The 23276-nt window shown below is 36.8% G+C and overlaps 1 protein-coding gene and 1 long non-coding RNA gene across 2 annotated transcripts in view; both read right to left on the bottom strand.

Moving 5' to 3' along the window:
- LOC135480500 (influenza virus NS1A-binding protein-like) lies at positions 1 to 21165 on the bottom strand. The gene is made up of 10 exons (XM_064760347.1): positions 21124 to 21165; positions 14494 to 14619; positions 13407 to 13528; positions 11078 to 11200; positions 10160 to 10286; positions 9120 to 9359; positions 8327 to 8572; positions 7075 to 7200; positions 6553 to 6726; positions 1 to 5348 (listed from the first exon to the last, which is right to left on the bottom strand). The coding sequence occupies exons 2-10, from the start codon at positions 14510 to 14512 to the stop codon at positions 4900 to 4902; spliced, it is 1626 nt and encodes a 541-aa protein (XP_064616417.1). The 5' UTR covers positions 14513 to 14619; positions 21124 to 21165; the 3' UTR covers positions 1 to 4899.
- Positions 21166 to 21268: 103 nt separating this feature from the next.
- The window catches only part of LOC135480499 (uncharacterized), a 51089-nt gene continuing 49081 nt past the window's right edge, over positions 21269 to 23276 (bottom strand). Inside the window, exon 3 of the long non-coding RNA XR_010445936.1 lies at positions 21269 to 21493. This is a non-coding gene — a long non-coding RNA (uncharacterized LOC135480499). The remainder of the gene's footprint in view (positions 21494 to 23276) is intronic.

The raw sequence follows: 23276 nt of genomic DNA, 5'->3' as shown, positions 1-23276 counted from the left end.
TATGGTTTAACATTTTTATTTGACCCAAAAAAACGTGTTTTCGCACTTGCAGGTAATAACAAATTTCATCGTATCCAGTCACTGAGATCAGCCCAGAGTTTTCTTCTCTTTACATTTATATCACATGCCCTCAATATCGTGGTGAACACTTCAACAGTAAGTGGTGTCGTTCTAACGTTTGGTAACTGATTGTCTAAGGCTACAAACACACAAACCTATAGCCTTTAAGACTCACCTGAAAAGATGTTCTTAAGTTGTGCAAATAACCTGTTATTTTATTCATGTTTTTACACTGAACTTCAAGTTTTACTAAGAGTAAACCAGACAGATCTCTTTGAAAACCATCACACTCAATCCTCCACTGTTGACAAAGTTCTGCACTGAACTATGGAATTTCACCTATGAAAAACCAAATGATCTTTAATATCTGAAACCTATACTAATATCACTGCTTCATCTCACATTTCCCATGTTTATACTATGGGTATCTTTCACATCAAAAGAAATTCTAAAGTAAGAAATTATCATTTTGGACTAGGAAGCTAGCAGAACCTGTGTACGTTAATATCTAGGTGTTATCTAGAGCACATGCAAAACCTTGTAGGCTGACAACAGCGTGGGACTAAGAGAACAAAAGGGGACCAGTAAGCTAATGCAGGTTCACAACAGTGTGGGCCCAAGAGAACAAAAGGGGACCAGTAAGCTAATACAGGGTCACAAGACTTTCAGTTCCCCAATTGAGTATGACAAAATCAAAAATGAGAGAGAGAGCAATGCGAAGCACATTCATACAAGTGTAGTAATTTCTCTCTTGAACTGCTGGAAAAATATCTCACTTTACAACCCTACCCCCATCAAAATCTATCTATGAAAATATACAATCACACTTCTATGAATTTTTTCAGTCAAGAACACCCCCCCCCCACCCCCCTCCCTTTTCCCACTATCACCACACCTTCCCCACAAATCAACAAGGACTTCGTGTAATATGGTCACAAATGTAGGATTTGAAGAAGGATCAAGAGGAATCGTGTTCTTATGTAATTTCCCAGGATGCAACATAATGAACATGCAAATTTATGTCAGTATTAGACAATCAGATGAAAGGAAAACAATCTAAAAGATACCAAATGTGCACAACCGTTCGGATATCAGGGGAATGATAGAAGTAAACTGAGAAGGGTAAAGACTTCATGCACATCTGTTTGATGCAAGAAAAAAAAAATAAGACAACCTCACAGGTCATCGGAAGAGAGGCAAAACAACTTAAAAATGTCAAGAAGCAGGACAATGCCGCTTTGGCATTAATGCAGCTATATTGTGTAGAGACAAACTTTGAAAGATGATAAAAAGAGAAATACATCTTGCAGACAAATACCCCATAGAAAATCAATAGTATAATAGTCACCAACACAGATGAATCCCCAAACATCAGGGCTCTGGGGCCGATTCCAAAAAGCCATTTCTCACTCTAGTCAAAATTTACAACCTCTTGCGTGTTTGGTATTGGAAGTTGAAAGTTTGATCCATTTGTCTTGACTATATTGATGATATAAAAAATGTAATGTCCAGAGCCCAAACTAAGTTCTTAAACTGTATTTCAAATTTTGACACCAACGAGATGTGGTGTTGAGGACTCAGCTCCAGACAGTTATCTTGGAAACAATTTCTTAATCTACTTTATTCGAGGAGACCAAAAAAAAACTGAAAAATTAATACTAATCTCTCTTGCAATACTTAATGATAGAAATGTATTTAGTCCTACAAGTGTTAATAAGATACTGTCTACTCTTTCAAGCGCTAAGACCACAGAATTAAAAGCTACTCACACTCTATCAATTACCAACATTTCTTTGCAATGGACAGTCTCTAGGAGGAAAAGACATCGCATTACCCAAGAGATACACGTTTGCAGCATAAAAAAAAGCATGCTTTTTGCGGCTTAAGTTCAGAATCGATGCCTCACTGTGGTGTTCCTTCTGTAGAGGTTTATTAAAAACACAAACTTTTATTTCTCTTTTATCACTCATCACCAACAATTCAAATTAAATCTTACAGGGCGGCCTTCTTCGCCTTGTGACATAAATTTACAAACCAGTACATGTACAACGTTGAAAACGCTTGTTCTTGAAACTCTTGACAATTGAGAAAAAAACACAAACATATCTTTCCATTTAAATTGTGTCAAAATACTCTCAGAGATCCATCATGTAAATTATAATTCATTTCCATGTAAAACTAAAAAAAAAGAACAGTTCTCTTGTACAATGTAAGACGGTACGTGTAAAGGCGAAGACCGAAAAGTTCCCAGCCTGAGGTACTAAGAGTCATCCTATCCACTCTGTATGTTGATTCTTAATTAAGAATCTCATTATGGATATATCAAGGAAGTCACAAGTCATTAAGATCATTACACTCTCTGAGTAATCATACAAGACACATCACCATGTCCTGCCAATTTTTCTGTAAAATACCTCGGGCTGAAAAGTTTTCAGCTTACCCTTGCAGTTCACCAGAAATGGGACTGTAAAATCTCCAATACTGGACAATGTTACTATGGGGACCAAAATGTTTTCTCCCACACTTAAAATTCATTTAATACCTATAAAGCATAATCTTAAGGGAGTCCTACAGTTGAGAATTTGGTCAAGTGACGTGACTTTCATTGAAACACGACTTTCCACAAAATCTGCAGCTGAATCTTTTCAACTCCCATAATTCATTTCCACCTGTAAAACATTAAATAAAACTTCTTATATCGGGACTAATTTCACCTTTTCTGCCCCTCTACACCTCGCTTAATACTTGCCTGCCCTTTTAACCCATGTGACCTTTCGCCCAACACATAACTGTAAGCAGAGCATGCCCAACTGTTTTAACTATTCTTATGGAATCAATGAGGTGCATTTCCTGAACTTAAACTTTTTGGTTGGTTTGAGTCAAACGTTCACATTTCCAAGGAAGTTGACATCACAAAGAAATAATGGACAGATATTAACCAATAACAAAAAAACCCCAACAAAATCAGCAGAAGCAAAATCAATGTTGATTGGCTTTCTGAGCAGGCAGCTGATTGGTTGATGTCTAGCTATCGTTTTTGAAACACTTGACTACACAGCAAATCAATGAACTGTACCACTACTTTAGCTTAGTCTTTGGAGTCTGTTCTTTAGCTTGCTGGCATTAGGGTTTGGTCATCTTCAATGTTATTACAGTTATATCAGATAGGTGTTTCCTCATAGTGCAGACTCACTGGAATGTCATGTCACAGACACTGATCATTAAATATGCGGGCCTGGCCAACCGGTACTTGGATTATCCCCGCACAAAACTTGCCCAGCAAATGAAAAATTCAATGGAGTCCGCCAGCCCATTGCAAAAGGAAGAAAATCTTGTAACGGATAAAACAGTAGTGCCCTATACCTACTTAAATAACAACACCACAAATTTCAATACCATCACCAGTAATCATGAATAATAAAAGCTGACACTGTTATTCAAACAGATAGAGGGCACTGCTGTTTTATCAGTTACAAGATTTGCTTCCATTTGTAGAAGGCTGGCGAACCCCACTGTTTAGTTTTAATCTGTTCAACCTCACACAACAGCCTGTCAGCTTTGTTTCTGTGCACTTCTAGAAGTTTACGTACTGACCTGATGGTTGGTTTAAAGCACTATAATGTAATGAAAATTCTACCTAAAGAGATCATTAAGGGATCACCAAAATCATAACTGGGTGAACAGCAGCAGATTCTGCAAAGTGATTTTATCAGTCAAGTAAAACTATAAAATCTTAATTTCCCTATGGAGCAGCGGCTTAAATTTTGACAAATTTGTTGATAAGTTCTCCTCATCTACAATTCACATCTTCACAACAAGTGCTGAAACCACATTTCGAATTTTGACTTGAACTAAAAATCACTTTGTGAAATCACAATCAGATGCCTTGGATGGCTGCGCTTCTTTGTTGAAAACAAAACTCAATGCGTATGTCAAAAAAACAATAATCAGTAACGTAGTTTGCTTTGAAGGATTCATTTGTACTCACAGCTTATCATCACCCATTTTCATATTAAAACATCCAGGATTTTATGTGACAAGACAGATTGAAATAGTTTGAAAAATTGCGATAAATACTTCATGACCTTGCAATATATGACAATAAACAAAAAAAAAAAAAAAAACACTGAAATTCAATGAACCTGAAAAACTAAACACACAAAATTATGTTACTAAGACACAAAAAACAGCCTGAAAAACTACATGTAAGCACACTCGGGGAAAATACAAGTACAAGGGTCATTACAAATTAAAATACAGGAACCAAGACACAAAATCTTGGCTATTTCATTTTCTTTTAAAAACAAAAACTGAAGTAGAGATGTTTAAATGTACCAGATCTTTAAAAACAAAACACAGCACAGGAAAAGCCAGACATAGAATTTTAACAATGGAAAGTGTGCATAAAATAAATTCTTCATGTACAACTACACCAACTTTACTGTTCTATGTCATTGCAATTTAACAATTAGCATCTCCAGTAAACTACTTCACTAATTCAATTGATTTTAATAACCTCTTGTTACCTATAATCGATTGAGTTCAGTGTATGATGATGTTTTCAAAAGATATAAAACACGATAAAATTCACATTGATACAAACACACACAAGGAAAAACTTTTCAAACTTTTTTTAAAGTTCAAAATTCACCCATGTCAAAATCTACAAAACTAATATCCCAGAATTCCCTCAATAGGAAGTGATGTAAAGTTTTCAATGAAAGTGAGCACAAAGGTTTGACAGGGGACTTTTTCCACCTTCCAAAGGGAGGTAACACAATACCCTATAGGTCACAATTTTGACAATGTGACCGTTGTTTCGATTTCTTTTGTGGTGCTTTACTGAGCTGCAACCAACCCATTTGCAGAAACGTGCTTTTGTTGGCCATTCACACCATTTGAACAGACTTCTCCATTTTCACATGCTCCATTCGATCCATTTTCTACGCCATTCACACCATTTGTGCCGTTCTCTGTTGTCTTCCCTTCGAGCTCGTCCGACAATCTTTTCTCGCGAACCTTTTCTGTGATGACCTGTGACTGTGCGGGAACAAACGTGCACCATTCACTATCCTCGTCTTCGTTGAGATATTCAATCGTGCTGAGGAAATGTTTGCCAGAAAACCCACCGACTGCCATCAGATTTTTTCCGAGCACGGCCAGTCCAACATTTGCTCGAGGTGTTGTCAAGGCGGGGCCCATCGTCCAGCATTCGTTGTCCTGATGGTAAATTTCCACAGATGCCAACGAATGTGAACCATCATTGCCACCAACAACGTACAGCTTACCTGTAATCATGCAATTAATTTACTTATTATTTATTTATTTTTTAAATACTATTCATTTATTTATTTATTTGATTTGTGTATTATGCCGTACTCAAGAATATTTCACTTATACTACGGCGGCGGCCAGCATTATAATGGGAGGAAACAGGTTGCTGGCAGACCTTCCCACTTACGGCCAGAGAGGAAGCCAGCACGAGCTAGACTTGAACTCACAGCGACCGCATTGGTGAGAGGCTCCTGGGTCATAACGCTGCGCTAGCGCACTAACCAACTGAGCCATGCAATTTATAACCTTTCAGATATTCCACTTTTCCAAAATACTTTTCCCCTTCAATACAAGTTCTGTCGCATTCAGTTTATATTCGCCCAAGCAATTATTCTGTCTCTCACTAACAGGGATCTTTAACAACAGAAGATCAACAATATCTCGTTAAGATTTACTTCCATAATCATTCCAGCACTAGGATATTCTTCATAACAACAAAAAAAAAGAAACAAAAGATAAAAAGTACAGAGATCAAATCCGCTATCCAAACGTATGCTGCTTGTACAGACAAATGCACATATCCTTCTCAAGCGTCATTTCATGATGGAAAACAAATTACAATCGTAAAAAAAAGATTTTCTGCATCTTTGTAAATCTTATAAACATGTACAACAAAATGCTGATGGCAGCAATTTCCAAAATGGCCAAGTGTACAGATTGAAACACTTTAATATTATCAACCCAGATGATGCCAAAATCGAACTAGGAAGGCTCAAATGATCTGTAGCCCTTGATTAAATCAAAATCATTCGGCCTTTTTTAAGGACTCAAAGTTTACACTGGTCGGTTGGTTTGGACACTGCGGCCAGTGGAGTTAAACAAGCTGAAGCACCAGACCACCGGTCAGACTGGCCTGTGATTTAATAACATTCAGATCAGTTACCAATGACCATATCAGTGTCTCCTATCATACACAATCATCGGACAACATGGTCTTTACATGATGCTATACATTGTTGATGAAAACAAATCTTACATAAGTTTGATAATGTCTTCATTTACTTGATTGAAATACCATGAGAAAATAAGAAACTGGCCATTATTTCATGATATAACATAATTTTCAACCTCTCTGCATGTTTCCAAGGTGTTTATTCAAGTTGCCTTTTCACATTTGAGAAGGCTGAGGAACTAGGGTACCCTCTTTTTCAAACTCACCATTAAGGACTCCGATGCCGGCGCCACGGCGTGCTGTGTTCAGTGGAGCCATTAGTTCCCAGGCGTCCGTGGCAGGGTCATACATCTCCACAGTATTGTGACAATGCCAAGAGTCGCTTCCCCCTGCAGCCACTAGGTGACCGTTAAACGCACACACAGAGGCTTGGGAACGACCTAGGTACAACAACAACAAAGCAAAATTAGCTGTGTTATGAAAAAATATTTCCAAAAACTTTGCCTTCTTCTAGCGCACAAAATACTGTTTTGAAATGATTTGTAATTTCAAACAACCTTTTCTGAAGACAGAATGTCTACCGTCTGGTCAAATTTGTTGAGTCTTTTGAACTTTAGTTTTTCCAGTGATCGAAAAACTTGAAAGTTTTGAAAGAATATTACATGAGGTAACAATCGAGAATATTTTTTTGGGACGAAAAACTGTATATTCAGAAAATTCCCAACATACTTTATCACTTTATCACATAAAGTTATCACGGTTACTTTCCCCGAAGTTAATGTACTCACGGAAATTCATACATGCTATATTGGACCATTTGTTTTCCTCAGGGTTGTACACTTCACATGTGTTCACTGGAGACACGGCAGTGCGACCTCCGACACAGTACAGCTTCCCGTTCAGAGCAGCCACCCCTGAAATCAGGCATTCCCAATTCAACCCACCAAAAAAAACAATTATTACATTTTTTGCCCTACATAAAAACTGCCCTCCAAAGTATCATTTTTAGAAGCAAATAAATTTAATAAAATATTACATTTGGAGCTTAATCTTGAATTTCCCCAGTAGGATATCCTCCTATATTCTGAACACACTTCAAAACATGTTTCAGATATCAACTGAACTCTCATAACAGGTCAAAATGACAAAATTTGAGTCAAGTGCCAACTTTTAGGTCAACTACATATGTGTATTATTAGGCAGTTCAACTAAACACTTGTTCAAGGAAGCAAAGGAAGTATGCATGTACCACAATCAACAAATGGATTAAAATTCTCAAATTATCTCCCCTTATCCCAAAGTTGCACCTCTTAACAAAATATGTACAGAATAACGCAAGGGAGAAAAAGAAACAGAAAACATTCACAAAATAACAAAAACTTTGTCAAAATTCCTATAAATTGATTTCCGTTTTACTTATATTTCTGAGGAGTTTATTTATTTGGTGGGTGTTTGGAGGAGGCAACTGATGCAAGCTTAACCCTTCTGGGGCTTGAACAAATGGAATCAACACTTGCAGGGTACATGGGCGCCAATTTCATTTTAAAATTCAAATTGTTCAACAATTATAATATATTCCAGTGATAGAGCCGAGTTGCTAAAAAAAATGTACATGTACTTAATTCTACTTTTAACTACAGTCCAGAATAAAGTGCCATTTGCTTTGCACGCGTTGGGATGAGTGTTGGGATGAGGTATCAAGATTTAAACCTTTATTAATTTTGATGCACATTTCAACAATTGGTTCCAGAAGTTTTGCTAAACAACACAACACAAAATGCCATATTACTGGTTTTCCCCAATTCCCCAACCCTTTTGCACGTAAAAGAGCAACTTTCAATTCAGTTTATGCACATTTTTAATTCGATTTCAGTGACAAAACAACACAGGCTGGTTCGGTCTACATAGAATAATGACCTCAGAATATACTTAAAGGAACTCTTTACAAACATGTGAAAAGGTTCAAGAACTACAGTAGCAATGACTTTCTCTCATATTGTTTTTTTGCATTTTTTATGGAACACTTTTCTGAGCACCTACCACAATTGGATCGGACATCTCTCAAGCTCGCAACGTAAGACCACTTCTGTTCCTCAAAGTCAAAACACTCGACAGATGACAGCTCAACGCTCCCGTTCGACCCTCCACAGGCATAAAGTTTGCCATGTAGCTCAGCAACATCGAATCGGCCTCTCTGAGTCCTCATGTTGGGCAGCGGCTTCCAATGATTGGTCTCCATGTCATAGGTCTCCACCGTGTCCATACACTCGCCACGGTCGTAACCACCTGATCAACAACACCCAATCACAAATCAGGGGATGGATGTCTATTTTGGCAGAGAGGATTTTAATTCTTGAGAATTGAAAAGATTCTGAAGATTCTGTTTCTCAAAAAAAAGTTTTTTTAAAGAAAGACTAAAAACACCTTCCTCTACCTCCAAATTACATTAGCAATCACCTCTTCTTAAGACATCGTCAGCTTTTTGCTCTTTTTTTTTTTTTTCACATTTATACAAAAACAGTCTGTAATCCGCCAACTACAGGAAAATTTCCATGCCAGAAAAACGCATTTGTTAATCTGTCATCTGGCAGCTCAGGTAACAACCACAAAAACGGAGGGACAGATCACATGGTATGGGGATCAAATGCACCCACTTTATAATTACGTATTCATCCAGGTTTCAGTCTGATGTCTTAGATAAATATTTCAATCTACAGCATTTCAGTTTACTACCATGATAGCAATAAATAAATGAAAAAATTCCCATTTTCATCCAAACAAGATTATTAATTTTATTTAAGTCATATATATATTTCCTATAAATCCAACCTACCACAGACAATGAGCTTGCCCTGTACCACCAACACTCCCATTGTGCAGCGGGCACAGCTCATTCTTTCCAGGGGGACAAGAGAAGCTTGACGCCCTTCAAACTTCTTCCTCAGATTGGGCGGGCACTCTGCTTTTGGCGACTCAGGCTTTTCTGGTTGTTCACTTGTCAGATCTTTGACAAATCTGATTGTCATTGTCATCATTTTGTCATCAAGCACAACCAAGGCTGAATACATCTGATCTGAAATGTTATAAAAACAGGGCTGAATATGAATATTCATATGAAAAACAGGGCTGAATATGAATATTCATATGAAAACATTATCTAAGTGACAAATATCCATCATATGTACCTGAATATGTACCTGAAGGATTTTACAGGTGATCTGTTGTTCAAGAAAGTTAAAATGGTTTTTTATTTTTTTAATTTTTTTTTTAAGACAAGGAGGAGCCATTTGGTATGTGGACATATATCCTAAGTCTTCTAAAATTTGAGAAAGATATTAGCAGTGTTGAAAATAGAATATTACATTTCTTTACCAGCATTTTGGAAAAGTAAAGATATGAGTATGTTGTAAATTAGATGGCTTAACCCTGTGAGAAAAAAGAAAACTCAATATTCCTGCGAGAATTACATATAAATTGGATAAAATGAGCAGACCAGGTGTCCCCAAAAATTAGAAGTAATAGAGTAATGTGTTTTCTTGTGGTGAGACCAGTCTATGCCTTGAAAGTGCTGCTGTCACTGAAGTATCCTGCTGAAAACACCAGGCATGACACCCCACAAAGTCACATTATACTGACACTGTTTCCTTGCTCTTACCTCTCAGTGCTGAACACCAAGCAAGGAAGCAACAAGTACCATTTTTTAAAGTATTTTTGAAAGTTTTTTTGATCCAAGGTCTCTCGACTTCAAAACATTAGGCCACCAAAGCTGTCATCCTACATTTTGATGGTAATACTGCTAAACTGAGATTATTCATTCATTCTTTCGGAATAAAACATCTTCACGCATTTACGCCAAACTGAACTTCGACTTACCAGACTTCTGAGATGTGGCCACCACCTTCCACTCGCTATCCTTGATGGATGCGGCTTCCAAAGGGATACTGAATCTTTTAATATTTGGAGAACGCGGAACACTTCCCATCGGTTTTGACTGATTTCCCTGCAATACCAGAAAACAGTCCAAGTGATTAACAAAAAAAAACAAAATAAACCATAACAATGAAATCTACAAAATCCTAATATGAAACGCAATATTTTAGTTCTAGTAGACGACTGGACATGATGACGTTGCACATTTCTCCAAGTTCTACTGATTTCAGTAAGGTGTGCAAATGCATCCTGAAAATATCCCACGGAAAGTTTAGGGAGTATATATCTTTTTTATTTTCATATTACATGACCGAGCTATTGCAATTCAAAGTGCTGTATTGCATACACTGAAAAAAATTGAAAGCCTCTGTGTTATTAATTTTAACCAATGAAACATGAAGTAGATTTATAATGACAACACAGTGGTCTCAGCTGATGTTGTGTAAACACTGTTTGCCTTTCAGTCATGTGCGCTGGCTTGACATTGCGTGTATGTTTGTTCTAACACGACCAAGTAAGATTTCAATTTAAAAGCTCATTTAAAGAGTTACCATGTTGGAAGAAAAAAAAAATGTCTCCACCCATCTTCTTAAATGTCTTAATATATCCTTCGTCTTTTCTTTTAAGATCACAGATACTTACTTTTGTCTCAGGAAACAGTTACTGTTGTCTTATGGAACACTTACGGTTGTCCTACGAACACTTACTGTTGTCTTACGGAACACTTACGGTTGTCTTACGGAGCACTTACTGTTGTCTTACGGAACAAGTACTGTTGTCTTACAGAGCACTTACTGTTGTCTTACGGAACACTTACTGCTGTCTTATGGAACACTTATGGTTGTCTTACAGAACACTTACGCTTGTCTTACGGAACACTTTCTTGTAGTCCTGTACAATCTGACAGCTGTCGAGGGCATCAGATTCCGTTAGCTGACTGCAGTCCGTAAGTACATTGTCAGCATTGAGATACAACATGTATTTCTGTAACACACAGACGGACAGACACCTGCCATTCATTTAACATATTTATAGTGAACACCAAGTCTGCCACTATTTATACATAGAGAAAATGATACAGGACACAGTTATCACAGAAAAATATGTTAAAAATTCTATGAAGTTTTGAAAGCCGAGAAGATAAATTTCAGCATTGGGGATATGGCTCTGACGGACAATTCACTCCGAGTAGCCATGTTGTAGAAGCCCATACGAATTTGGCCAATCACTAGCTCTGAAAGGGTCACGTGACAACTTGCTGTCACATAAAAAACATTGTCAATGTGGTTTCTACAGTGGATAGACAGATATCGATGCGATAATTTGGATCATACGGTTAGCTTAAGTGTTAAACTGATGCATTTTGAGCCACACATTTTTCAGCAGGGAATTGACAACAGCTGCTTGTGTCAAGATGCGTACATGTTGGGCAGGAGGCAGCAGTAACTTGTCAGGACTGCTATAAAACAGGACGCTTGTGTGATCAAACATCACCCTAACCAAAACCAAACTACAAGAAAAATCGGCCCTTTGAACACGGAACAGAGCTGACATCCCCATGGTTGGGTATCAGGCGTTTTTATTTTGTATTTTCTCATTGTCACATTGTTTAATACCCATGATACAGGAGAGCTCCTCGGTTTTGTGACGTCACTCTAGATAACTGTAACATGGCAAAATGGCGTCACCAAATGAGTGGCTAGGTACTTGACGATCATTTGCTATTTATTTTGTTGATAAGTGATGTAGAATTTTAAAAATATTTTTAGAACATTTCTGGAATACTACTTTACTGATTAATTCAGGTTTAGTAGCTGACTTTATGTTTACTTTCATGTATTTGTTTGTTTTTTTTTGGTCTGGTTTTCTCTCCTTTGGTAATTGCCTAATATTGTTTTGCTTTGAAAAAAAAAATTTAAATGTGGTCTGCTGCCAATGAAAAACCCTTGCACAGTCTTGAAAAGGGTCACTCTCCTACACTTGGTTTGTTTATGTGTGTAGGGTGGTTTGAGCAGGGAATGGGAGGGGGGAGTGGCAGAAAGGGGTTGGTAATGGCCCGTCTTCCACTATCCTGCTTCTCCTGCTGGTTAGGACATGTGTTGCCTTTTATATATATGAATGAATCCTATATATTGTTTTCTCTGTGAAGGCCTTGGGGAAGAACACTTTTACTGTAAATTGACCATGCTCCCTTCAATAAATAAAGATATTATAATATAATTTAAAACAACAACTCTGACTGTACCACCGATACTGTAAACCAGATCTTCACCACATTTTTAAAGGACAGGCTTATGTGAAGTTGACAACAAATCGAAGATTGCTTCAAACACAAACTTAATTTGACAAAAATCCATGGTGACGTAAGTCATTACAAAAATGCTTGCTATCCTATTCCCTCAACTGTTTCACATATGAAAGAGCAAATTTCAGCGCAATTTATGCGCATTTGTAATTTGATCTTACAGACAAAATTACACTGGTCGGATTGGCCAGTTTCAGGGCTTCACACGAAGTACAATTTCATCATTGTACACAGAGTAATTCCTTCAGAACATACTTAAATAAACACCTTACCAACATGTAAAAAGGTTGAAGAATTACAGCATGTCAAGAAAGACCAAAACATCGTTATATTTCTTCACAGCGTAATTTTTTTAATGGGAATATGATTCAACAGCATAAAGAACAAGAGGACAACGCTGTTCTTTGGCCGATCAAGAGTATTAGCGTATTATAAAATTGGTTTTACAGTCATAAAGTTTGTTTCCAACTATAACCAATCAGACTATCATAAAACACAGCTATACTAAACAGAAATTGTTAGCAATATGTGTGAGTGTGTGAGTGCCTCATATGACGACGAAGGAATCCTTAGAGTGCATGTAATGTGCCTCCTTGTTGTAGGACTGATTTCCACCGCTCTTTTATCTAGTGCTGCTTCACAGAGACGCCTTACCGAAGGCAAGTAAGCCGTCCCTTCTGAGATACATTATACTGATACGGGTCAACCAGTCGTTGCACCATCCCTTTCTTACTGAACACCAAGCAAATAAGTTACAACTTCCTGTTTTAAGGTCTCAAGTGTGACCCAGACCCAGTATTGACCCTGGATCTACCGCTCCCGAAGCGGACGCTCTACCAACTGTGCTATTGGGGCCTGTGTGATATGTGTGAATGATGACCTTACCCCAACTGAGTTGCCAGTCATTTTCCCCAATGTCTTTGATTTAAGGTTGTTTTTCGCCCACTCCAGGACAAGTCTGAACAGTTCATCATTGGAACTCATGCTGAGCAAGTCTTCATCAGCCCCTGTCAACACAGATACAGATATAATCAAACATAAATCTTTACCTGGTGTTCTCGACGAATGAATGAGTGAGTGAGTACTTGTTGTTTAACGTCTGCCTGAACCATTATACTGATACAGGTCACCCAGTCATTGCATTATCCCCTTTATGCTGAACGCCAAGCGAGGAAGTTACAAGTTCCTCTTTTAAGGTCTTAGGTGTGACTCGATAAATGATTGACCCTGGATCTACCGCTTCTGAGTTTTAACATTAGGCCCATCATAATTTTTTTTTGAACCCCAGTCTGGACAGTAATTTTAGGCTCCAGAATGATAAAAATTCATTCTAAAGCAACATGCACCCAAAACTCGATGGGAAAAAACAGGCATTCCCACCAACAACTCAGCTAACACAACAGGGTTATTTCTTTTCTTTTCTTTTTTTTTGTCAATCCTTCTAAATCACCATCCCAGGTAATGGCATGAATGGTGCAGACTGAACTGTAGACAGAGTATAAACAAATCCAGATCTATGTTCAGCATAACACCACAAAACAAAGGTCTCAGGTTGATGAAAAAGTTAAAAAGCCTGACTTAAGGTCAATGGAACACCACAAAAGCCTGACTTCACATCAATGGAATACCACAAAAGCCTAACCTCGGGTCAAAGGAACATCAGAAAAGCCTGACCTCGGGTTAAAGGAACATCAGAAAAGCCTGACCTCGGGTCAAAGGAACATCAGAAAAGCCTGACCTCGGGTCAAAGGAACATCAGAAAAGCCTGACCTCGGATCAATGGAACATCAGAAAAGCCTGACCTCAGGTCAATGGAACATCAGAAAAGCCTCACCTTAGGTCAATGGAAAATCAGAAAAGCCTGACCTCAGGTCAATGGAACATAAGAAAAACCTGACTTCAGGTCAATAATTTAAAACAACAGGAAAGCCAGAATTAAAATAAAAAAACATCCAAATACAAAAGTCCTTACCCACTATGTCCACATTCATTCGAGGGAGGGAGTGGAAGGCATTGCCCGACACAACGTCGTCAAAGTTGTTACTAATGTAGTCATACACCTTCTGTTTCAAACCATCTTCTGAAAACTGTCGAGTTTCTGGAAACAAAAGGAGCAAATCAGCACCCGATTTCAAACAAATATGGGGGAAAAAAAACAGATAAAGAAAAAATACTGGTCAACAAAATTTTTTTTTACTTTAAAGTTACCAACATGATCTATGAACAATTAAACTATTGGTTTAATTCTTAAATCAAATTTCATACATGTGCTATTGAATTCTACAGTTCAGCTTTGGGAAAATTACTTAAAAATTCAATAATTCGTTATCAAACTCAAAATTTTATCTTTCATCATTTCAACACTTAGGTATAAGAAAATTTTAAAAACACGAAACAACTTTCTACATCTAACACTATTCTGCAGCACACTCTCAGTAAATCAATTAGACCTCGGTTACTATTAAAATTCATCAATTTGATATTTTAAGAAAAATAGTCTAAGCATGAATTAATAATTAATAAAAATAAATGTATGTCAATTCCAAAAAAAAAAATAATTCTTCTCTATGACAAAAATTAAGGGGATTCAAATTAAGGGGGGTTGTTTAAAAAATTATTTTTGTACTATTATCATTAACTATATTTATCAAGTGATATTTTATCTAACATTTTCTATTGGTAAATTTCAAAACTGGAGAGTGCGGTGTGAAAAAAATAAAAGATTTTCGCTGAATACCTTAAAGATAAAAACAAGTAACTACTTAATTAGCTACTAACTACTAAAGGTTTTTACTTCTTACAAATTTTTTTAAAGCAGCTATCTTTTTATTTAAAAGAGAAATTTTTAGTTGTTTTGTAGGCAAAGGGGAGGTGTGATTTTGAAATCACATTTGAAAGTTAAACAACTGAAGATGACCTTGCGGGGATGTGAAAGTAATCAACACGCTTGCTAAAAAAAAAACAACAGCTTTCTTGTTTATATCAAGAAAATGTTCACCTTGTTCGTTAAATTTTGTTCAGAAAAAAAAATCTGCTGTCTGAACTTTTAAAAAAAAATCATTCCAAAAATGACTGCATGCATGCAAGCTCATAAAGTTGTAAAGTCTGAGAGAATTCAAACAGTCTCAAGTGGAATCAAGAACACGTTCACCATGTTTATTAATTTCAAAAACTTTTCATACAGTTCAAAAATTTCCTGTTTGCATACATGCATACATGAATGCAAGCCCATGAACTGGTGGTGAAGTCTGAGAGAAATTAAAAACTCCAACCTTCAAGGAAAGAGAAGAGCAAAAGATAGTAACAGATGATAGTGCATGCCCGGGAAACTGCAGATTTTTAAGAATTTTGGGTTATCCTTCAAGAAGTGGAAAAAATACTTCAAGGGAAAAAAAAAAAAAAAAACGACTTCTTGGTGGGGTTAAAAGAAACTTCTACTCCTTTGGAAAGGGTAAAAACAATTTCAGAAATAAAGCAAAAAATCTTTAGGTTGTGAAATTTCTTTCTGGGGCGAGGGGGAAAAAATAGCACAAATATTTGGAATGACAGCCGTGTGCTTCCAAGATAATAGTAAAAATTTGTCTCAAAAAAAAATAACAGAGGGACAATTTGGAATGTCACACGTAATACAATCATCATGATGCTGGGGTGAGTATTGGAGACAAGGTGGGCACATTTTGAACAAACTGAAAGTTTTGAAAAATTCCAGGCTCATGTTGCATTGTGCGAGCTTGAGAGTTAATATGGTTGGGGATGGGGGTGGGGGGGGAGGTGCGCATTAGTGAACAAGTTAGCACTGCTCAAGAAAACCAAAATAATGCCTATAGTGATCAAGACTATCTATAAAATCTGGGCTTCTATCATTTTGCGTTAGTGCAACACAAATGCATTACACTGCTCCATGTCAGGCCAATTGAAAGCAAAGAAAGTAAAAATATTCCAGGAAAAACAAAGGCATTCAAAGATTACATTAGAATGAACCTCCCGATCCTTAAGAATATTAAAGCATGCACACATGCAGTGAAGTCAACAAGAAAGGGTAGCCAAAAAAATTTTTTGGGCAAATAGTGGGGTTTTAAAAAATAGAAATAAATGCAGGAGTGTCTGGGGAAGTAAGAATAGAAAAAGACAGGGAATAATATATAAATATACTAAAAAGGGAGTTTTAACACATGCATACCTGAGTAAAATTGAAAACATGCTTAGTATGGACATGCACATGAAAAAATTCAGGTGAATACACATGCAGTTCTCCGAGTCTTATCGAGAAAATTAGTTCAATTGTTCAGATAAAAACAATTGGAAAAATGAATTTAAAAATAATGTTATTCCTTAATATACGCATGATGAAAATGAATTTTATGTTTGATTTTTGTGTAACATATTAAATTTTCCACTGCAATTAAGCTCTTTACACATCTGACTGACAAAACAGTGATAAATTAGTGCTTCGCAGAAAGCAGAAAACAACTGATTTGGTTTCAAATTAATTTAACTCGGGAGAATGTACTCTGAATGTAGCTGAACACAGGAATCAAAACTGAATGAGTGAAAATTTTCTTTAAAAGTGAAAAAGAGTACTGACTTTGTTTCAAATTAATTTAACTCTGAAGGATGTTATTTCAAAGTAACTGAACTAAGAGAATCAAAACTGAAATTAGTGCCAATTTAAATTATTGTAAGGATTTGTCCATAAAAGATTATAAGGTTGTGCTATTGGTTAAATAATGTACTCCTTAATTCTTCAACATTTACTCCAATAACAGTGCAACATAAAGCTTAAATGTAATTCATGCAAGTAAAACAATTCGAACTGGAGCGTTAAAATGCAGTTTTCCCAAAAGTTCGAAAATCCATAATAATATGCAAGAAATGCCAAGAGGTTTTTTATCGGTATGAATATTGGAGAATTAAATGGAGTTTTATTTGATAATCCTGGTGAAAGAAAACATATATAAAATTATTAACATTATAGAGCTGGATGAATGTTTAGGGGATAATTTTTATGTATGAGAAACGCTATGCCGTAACCCAACATTCATCATTCAAAATAGTCGCTCTCCCATGCCATACCATGTATCCAAAGGCAAGGCAACAATTTCTTTGCAAATCAAACCATCAAGATGAATGTCAAATCAATTCCATTTTATGGAGCAAGAAAATTAATTTAGATTTTTGACAAATGGTAAACTATTGTCAACACAGAACCTAAAATTAATTTGGAATTTTTTCAAATGGTAAACTATTGTCAACATACAACATTGTATAAAGTTTTTTTTTTATAAATCTACTCGGGTACATCAAATGCCTTGTAAATAATTTCAGAAAAACACATTTCCACAAAAACTCAACTCATCAAGGCACTGAAAATCTACACAAGGGGAGACAATTACGAAGGGGAGACAACTACATCTACAACACGTAAAGGTCATTACAGATATGGCATAGGAGGCGTGAAAAATGTTTCTTCGACAACTTGACAGTTGATGGTGCTGTTGTTGCTGAGAGGGAAAGACCGAGCGGTCAATCGACACTACCTAGGCAGTTGGCAGGCGTGAGGTTTTGAGCCAGGAAATGAGCACACGCCTCTGTCACCTCACCGATCCTCAGTTTGATCGCGGCTTGGTAGACGCCGGTCACTTCGGCAGCCGGCACTTCTAACCTAGAGTTAATACACAGTGATCATATAGCGAGCCCCCCACAGAGAGTGTGCCCTAAGGCATTGGTCACTCCTTCACCTCACTAAAACACCGTACAATTAGTTTGATACACTACATGCCGCGCTAGTGTTAGCTCATGTCACCACCCGTCCAACAGTTACACATATATTTGTAGACGCCGCATACACTCACTTAATTACTATTGTAGACTCCTAGAAACTCCCACATTTACACATCCAGGAAAATGAGGTCTATACTTTGCTTAAAGGGATACAGAATCGACTTTGATTGGCTGATGTGAGAGATAGGGCAAGCCCAGGCTATGCCAAGCCTAGGCTGATTTTAGGTGTGGTACATTTATTCAAGCATGACGAAGGCTGTTGGGTTTAACCCAGGGGACCCTACCTCCACTGTCAATCAGCATCAATTCTGTTTACCTTTAACTCTTACTTCTGTTTCCTCACCCAAAAATACTTACACACACATAAACCAACAAATTGCCACTTTACCTTAATTACCATATTAAGACACATAGAAACACATTTACATATCCAAGAACTGGTGAAAAGCTAACATAGCTCACCATTGAATACTTAATTAACTTAAGTCTTAATGTCATCACATTGGAAACATCCACAGCCTGTCTTCATATTTCCATATCCGCACTTTGACATTTGCACACCATCCTTTGACATTTGTACACCACTGATATTTGCTCACCACAATTTGACATTTGCACACCATCCTTTGACATTTGCACACCACAATTTCACATTTGCACACCATCCTTTGACATTTGCACACAAAACTTTGACATTTGCACACCATTCTTTGAAGCTGAGTATGCACAAGAGCTTAAGATATGACACAAATGGTCGTACTGAGAATGTTCCCAGTCGCCTGAGGTGATACGCCTTTGAGACTGATCTATATATCTCACGCCAAATCGGGTTGAATTGAGCTGCATCTTAAGGTCACAAGTACTCCGAGCTTAAGAGTTTGATCATCTAAGCAGAGATGCCATGTAAGCAATGAGATGATCAATTGTATAACAAGCTCCCTGAAAACACCTACATTTTGTAATTTTTCTCTTAATACATTTGAACTCCAAATCAACAAATGTGACTACAAATGGAATCGCATGTGAAATGCTTTTTCCCCAAATTCGACTTCAGCACATCTTGCATCTCACCAAACACGCAACGATACACCTGTACAACAAAACCCTTTTATTCCAATTTCAGTCACAAAATACACTGCCAGATTCTTTGAATGTCACAAAGCAGTTTTTGACTAAAGTCTCGTCAGTTTAACAGAGCTGTTACTTGTTACAATTTACATGTATCTGAGAAGTTTCAAATTTTGAATTTGCCTTTACATACCACAACGACATGCCAGCATGCCTATTTGAGTAAAATTTACGAAAAAGTTAAATTTAAGAAAAATAAGTATTTTTAGTAAAAATTTCAATCAAAATCTGCTTTCATGAAACAAATGCATGGCTTCCGAAGGGTTTCACATACTTTTCACAGTTAAGCAATAAAGCCTTCATCCTTAACAATATGAAAAGGCTTTATGCTTAACAATGAAAAGGCTGCATCCTTAACATTGAAAAGGCTTCAACTGAGATTTTACCTACTTTCAACCTGTTAAGTAACAAAGGCCATATCCCTAACAATCAAGATGCTTCAACTGGGATTTTACCTACTTTTGACACTCAAACGATAAATCATTAACAATTAGGATGCTTGCCTTCGCTTGATAAATGCCACGACCATGTGCATGTAGTCTCAAAGTCAATGACAATGTAGCAAACAGCCATCAGGGGGCGATTCCACAAAGCCATTTCTGAGTCAAAATTTGAAATACAATCTTAAAAAGCTTACTTTTTTGGCTTTAGAAATAAAAATTTTGTCCATCTCATCAATGTTATTGTTAGACAAACGTGTCCATATTTCAACTTCCAGTACCAAAAAACTAAGCATCGTAAAGAGAATTGAAATTTTGACTTAAGTCAGAAACTGCTTTGTGGAATTGTCCCCTGGACTTGTTATCCTCAGCCAGGGAGGAGTCTGAATACTGTGAAGAAGATCGATCTATAATCTCCAAACAAAAGTGTGCCAATGAAGACAAGCCAAGCAACACTAAATAGCTGAATGTTTTAATTACCACAACAGTAATAACATCATTTTAATAACCCTAAATGACTTAATATTTCGCCCACAAAAGTGCATTTTCAGAGGCGATTAAATGTTGCAAAATCGCATTTTTGGTGCTGAAGCTAACAACTTAACAGTGAGAGAATCATCCCATGTTCCAAGCAAACCTCTGAACACCTTTCTAAAAGTAACAGAACTCTCACAATCAGGAAAAATGAGCAAGTTATTTATGGACGAAAGTTCAGATCATTTAGGGTACTTTTGAATACTGAATGAAATAAAACCTATCTCAGATCCCATAGTATACCAATGGCTACCAAAATTTCCCGTCTCCCAAACCAGACAAACAAGAATGATCTTCCAAATGCGAATGCCACCGAAGAATCATGTTTTCAAACAAGCACACTTTAGCTATAAAGTCTCAATGCCTGTCTTAAGGAGCATACCAGATATAACATATGTTCACTATACAAAAAAATTTTTAAATACTAATTAATATATTCTATGCAATGTACACAATCAAATCGATCTTTACATTTACTAATTAGACATTATCAAGGAAATGTTACTTGTAATTTTAAACCAAAGAAATAATATAAATCTGATAAAGAGCATATATCTTGAACAATTTAAAGAAAAAAATATGAGTATATGTACTTACCTCCTAAAAAAAAATAATAAAAAGTATAAACAAGTTTTATAGTGTACAAAATTAAATTTTTATAGTGTAATTTTGTATATAGATAGGAAAAAAAAATTGATAACGTTCATGGAATGACTTACTTTGATGTGTAAGCGTAGTCGAGAAGATGTTCAAAAGCTGATGTAGTCCAATTCCCTTCAGTTTGACTTGGGGGTAAAATTTGTCTTCTCCGCTACAGCTGAAAGTGTCGAACAGGTACGGACTGACAGACGCCTGCGACGGTGTGCAGGGGTCTCATGCTCGCCCACAACCAAAGTCACATCGCAGAGTTGACCATTTTTCCTCAAGACGTTCAACTTCCTTAACAGGCTCTCCCTTTGGCTAGAGTTCTCAAAAACCAGTGACGTATCGCTTTCAGTATCCATGGTTACGGCACCCATGAAGAAGATCGAGTGTTATCTCCACACGGAGTTTTTGTAGTCTGAAATTTTCATCAATTCAGCGGAGACACTGCAGAAAACCAAAATGGAAACACCATGAAAACTAAGTCTTCATCCTGAACTCTTAAAAACTTTCTTAATCTCCTAAAAACCTTAATCTAACTGCTCAATTCCCAAATCCTGTTTGACCAATGCGTAAATAAAAAAAAAAATGCCTTTTACAATCTATACAAAACACTACTTCAATCTGGTGTTTAGTTTCTCTATCAAGTCCTATCAAGTTAAAAAACTGTTTTCATCACAAAGTGTCAATTTATAATGATCAACTGGCAGTCAACAACCTGTAAAGAAAAGTTGGAACCTGAAAGAAATTTGCACATGATTGTGTAGCAGTTGCTGTCTGCTGAATCTGAATTCAAACGAAATACTTCGTATGATCACATGACGACTTTAAAGCTCTCTTTTCAAAAATAAGGAGAAAACAAAAAAGAAATGACCAATGTCTGATCGCAAGTTGCAATACATGCGCATTCCCAAAATGAGCCCCTACAACTTCCAGGGGAAAGCATCAGGGAATTGCACCACAATAAAGAAGAACAAGATCACCCCTAACAAAAACAATCACGACAATGGCCTCCCTGAGAGTGGCCTGTCACAGCTAAAACTTCTACACTGACAGCTGTGGCTAGTTATTGAAACTGGTACTAAAATGAATCAACCGCTTTCCAAAAAAACATAATGCAAAATGATCTGATGACTCAGTATTCCTGTACAGTCATCAGAAAATAAGCACTAGCTAGTACAGTCCGCATACGTGTACATATGCGTTAAAAGTCGTCCCCAGCGGGGATTTGTTGACAGTTTCATACCTGGCCACAATATCATGTTTATAGCACTGTGTTATACATAGAGGAATGTTGTGGTTATCCTTTTCAGTGCCGTGTAAACATCTGGCTGTACCTTACACAACTCAAGAGCCGAACTACATGTAGCCTCTAGGTCTATTTAAAAACACCAACATATTTATTACACGGGATCACACTAGGGATGTTTCGAGTTCAAACACTTTCACTACAGAAGGTAAAATAAATTCCTACTGAATCACATGGCCTGTCAAAAATGTCAAGCAACTGATAATTTTTGATCACATTTACTATAAAACTGGCGTCTGAACAAAGTTTTACAGAAAGTCAGTAGACGAGTAGCACGGAGAAAATTAAAACGCTGAACGTTTGTAAACTTACTGAGTTCCTACAGGAAAGGGGTATCATTCATGCCTCCTGAACACACCTAGACAGGTGCTGCATAAAGATAATGTCAACAAAGGTTGCCAAACATTCTTGATAAGTCACATGATACAGGTATCATTTGCTGCTTACCCAATAAAGGAGTTCCAAATTGAAACTCCCCTCTTCCTAGGAAAAGGGTCAACAATACAATCTTACATGCCCTCCATTTTTTTTCTAATAACTCCAAGACAAAAAAATCACATTTGACCCAGTCCTACAGGATGCAAAGTTTCATGTATGTAATTTAATACAGGACATGGCATCGAATTCAATGGGCCACAAATTGCATCTTCAGGCCCCAAAATAAGAACATTTTAAGCAGTTGTTACACAAAAACTGACACCCAATGATCATCAAGAGAATTATTAAACATGCAAACCTTTACGCAAGGTTCTGGTTGATTTTCAACTTTGATCCCACATGACACAAAATGAAGCTCAATTCATACTTTTGTCAAATTCGGACAATATTTAGACGGACAAACCCAAATTAATATAGCTCTTAAAAAAAAAAAATAAATCATCAACCAGCAGGCCTACCTGTCTTTTTCTGTGCCAGATCCAA

This window comes from Liolophura sinensis, chromosome 13 (assembly GCF_032854445.1).
Source record: "Liolophura sinensis isolate JHLJ2023 chromosome 13, CUHK_Ljap_v2, whole genome shotgun sequence".
Lineage (NCBI taxonomy): Eukaryota > Metazoa > Mollusca > Polyplacophora > Chitonida > Chitonidae > Liolophura > Liolophura sinensis.
Note: the sequence above shows the minus strand (reverse complement) of the source record. Positions and strands in the feature narration are given on the sequence as shown.

What these genes read in the sequence shown, in the direction of transcription:
- LOC135480500 (XM_064760347.1), bottom strand. An exon ending in AAGTGTTCCGTAAGACAAGC is followed by an intron (nt 10,287 to 11,077) that starts GTAAGTGTTCTG and finishes CTGGTATTGCAG; the next exon opens with GGAAATCAGTCAAAACCGAT. An exon ending in CGGCATCGGAGTCCTTAATG is followed by an intron (nt 5,349 to 6,552) that starts GTGAGTTTGAAA and finishes GCATGATTACAG; the next exon opens with GTAAGCTGTACGTTGTTGGT.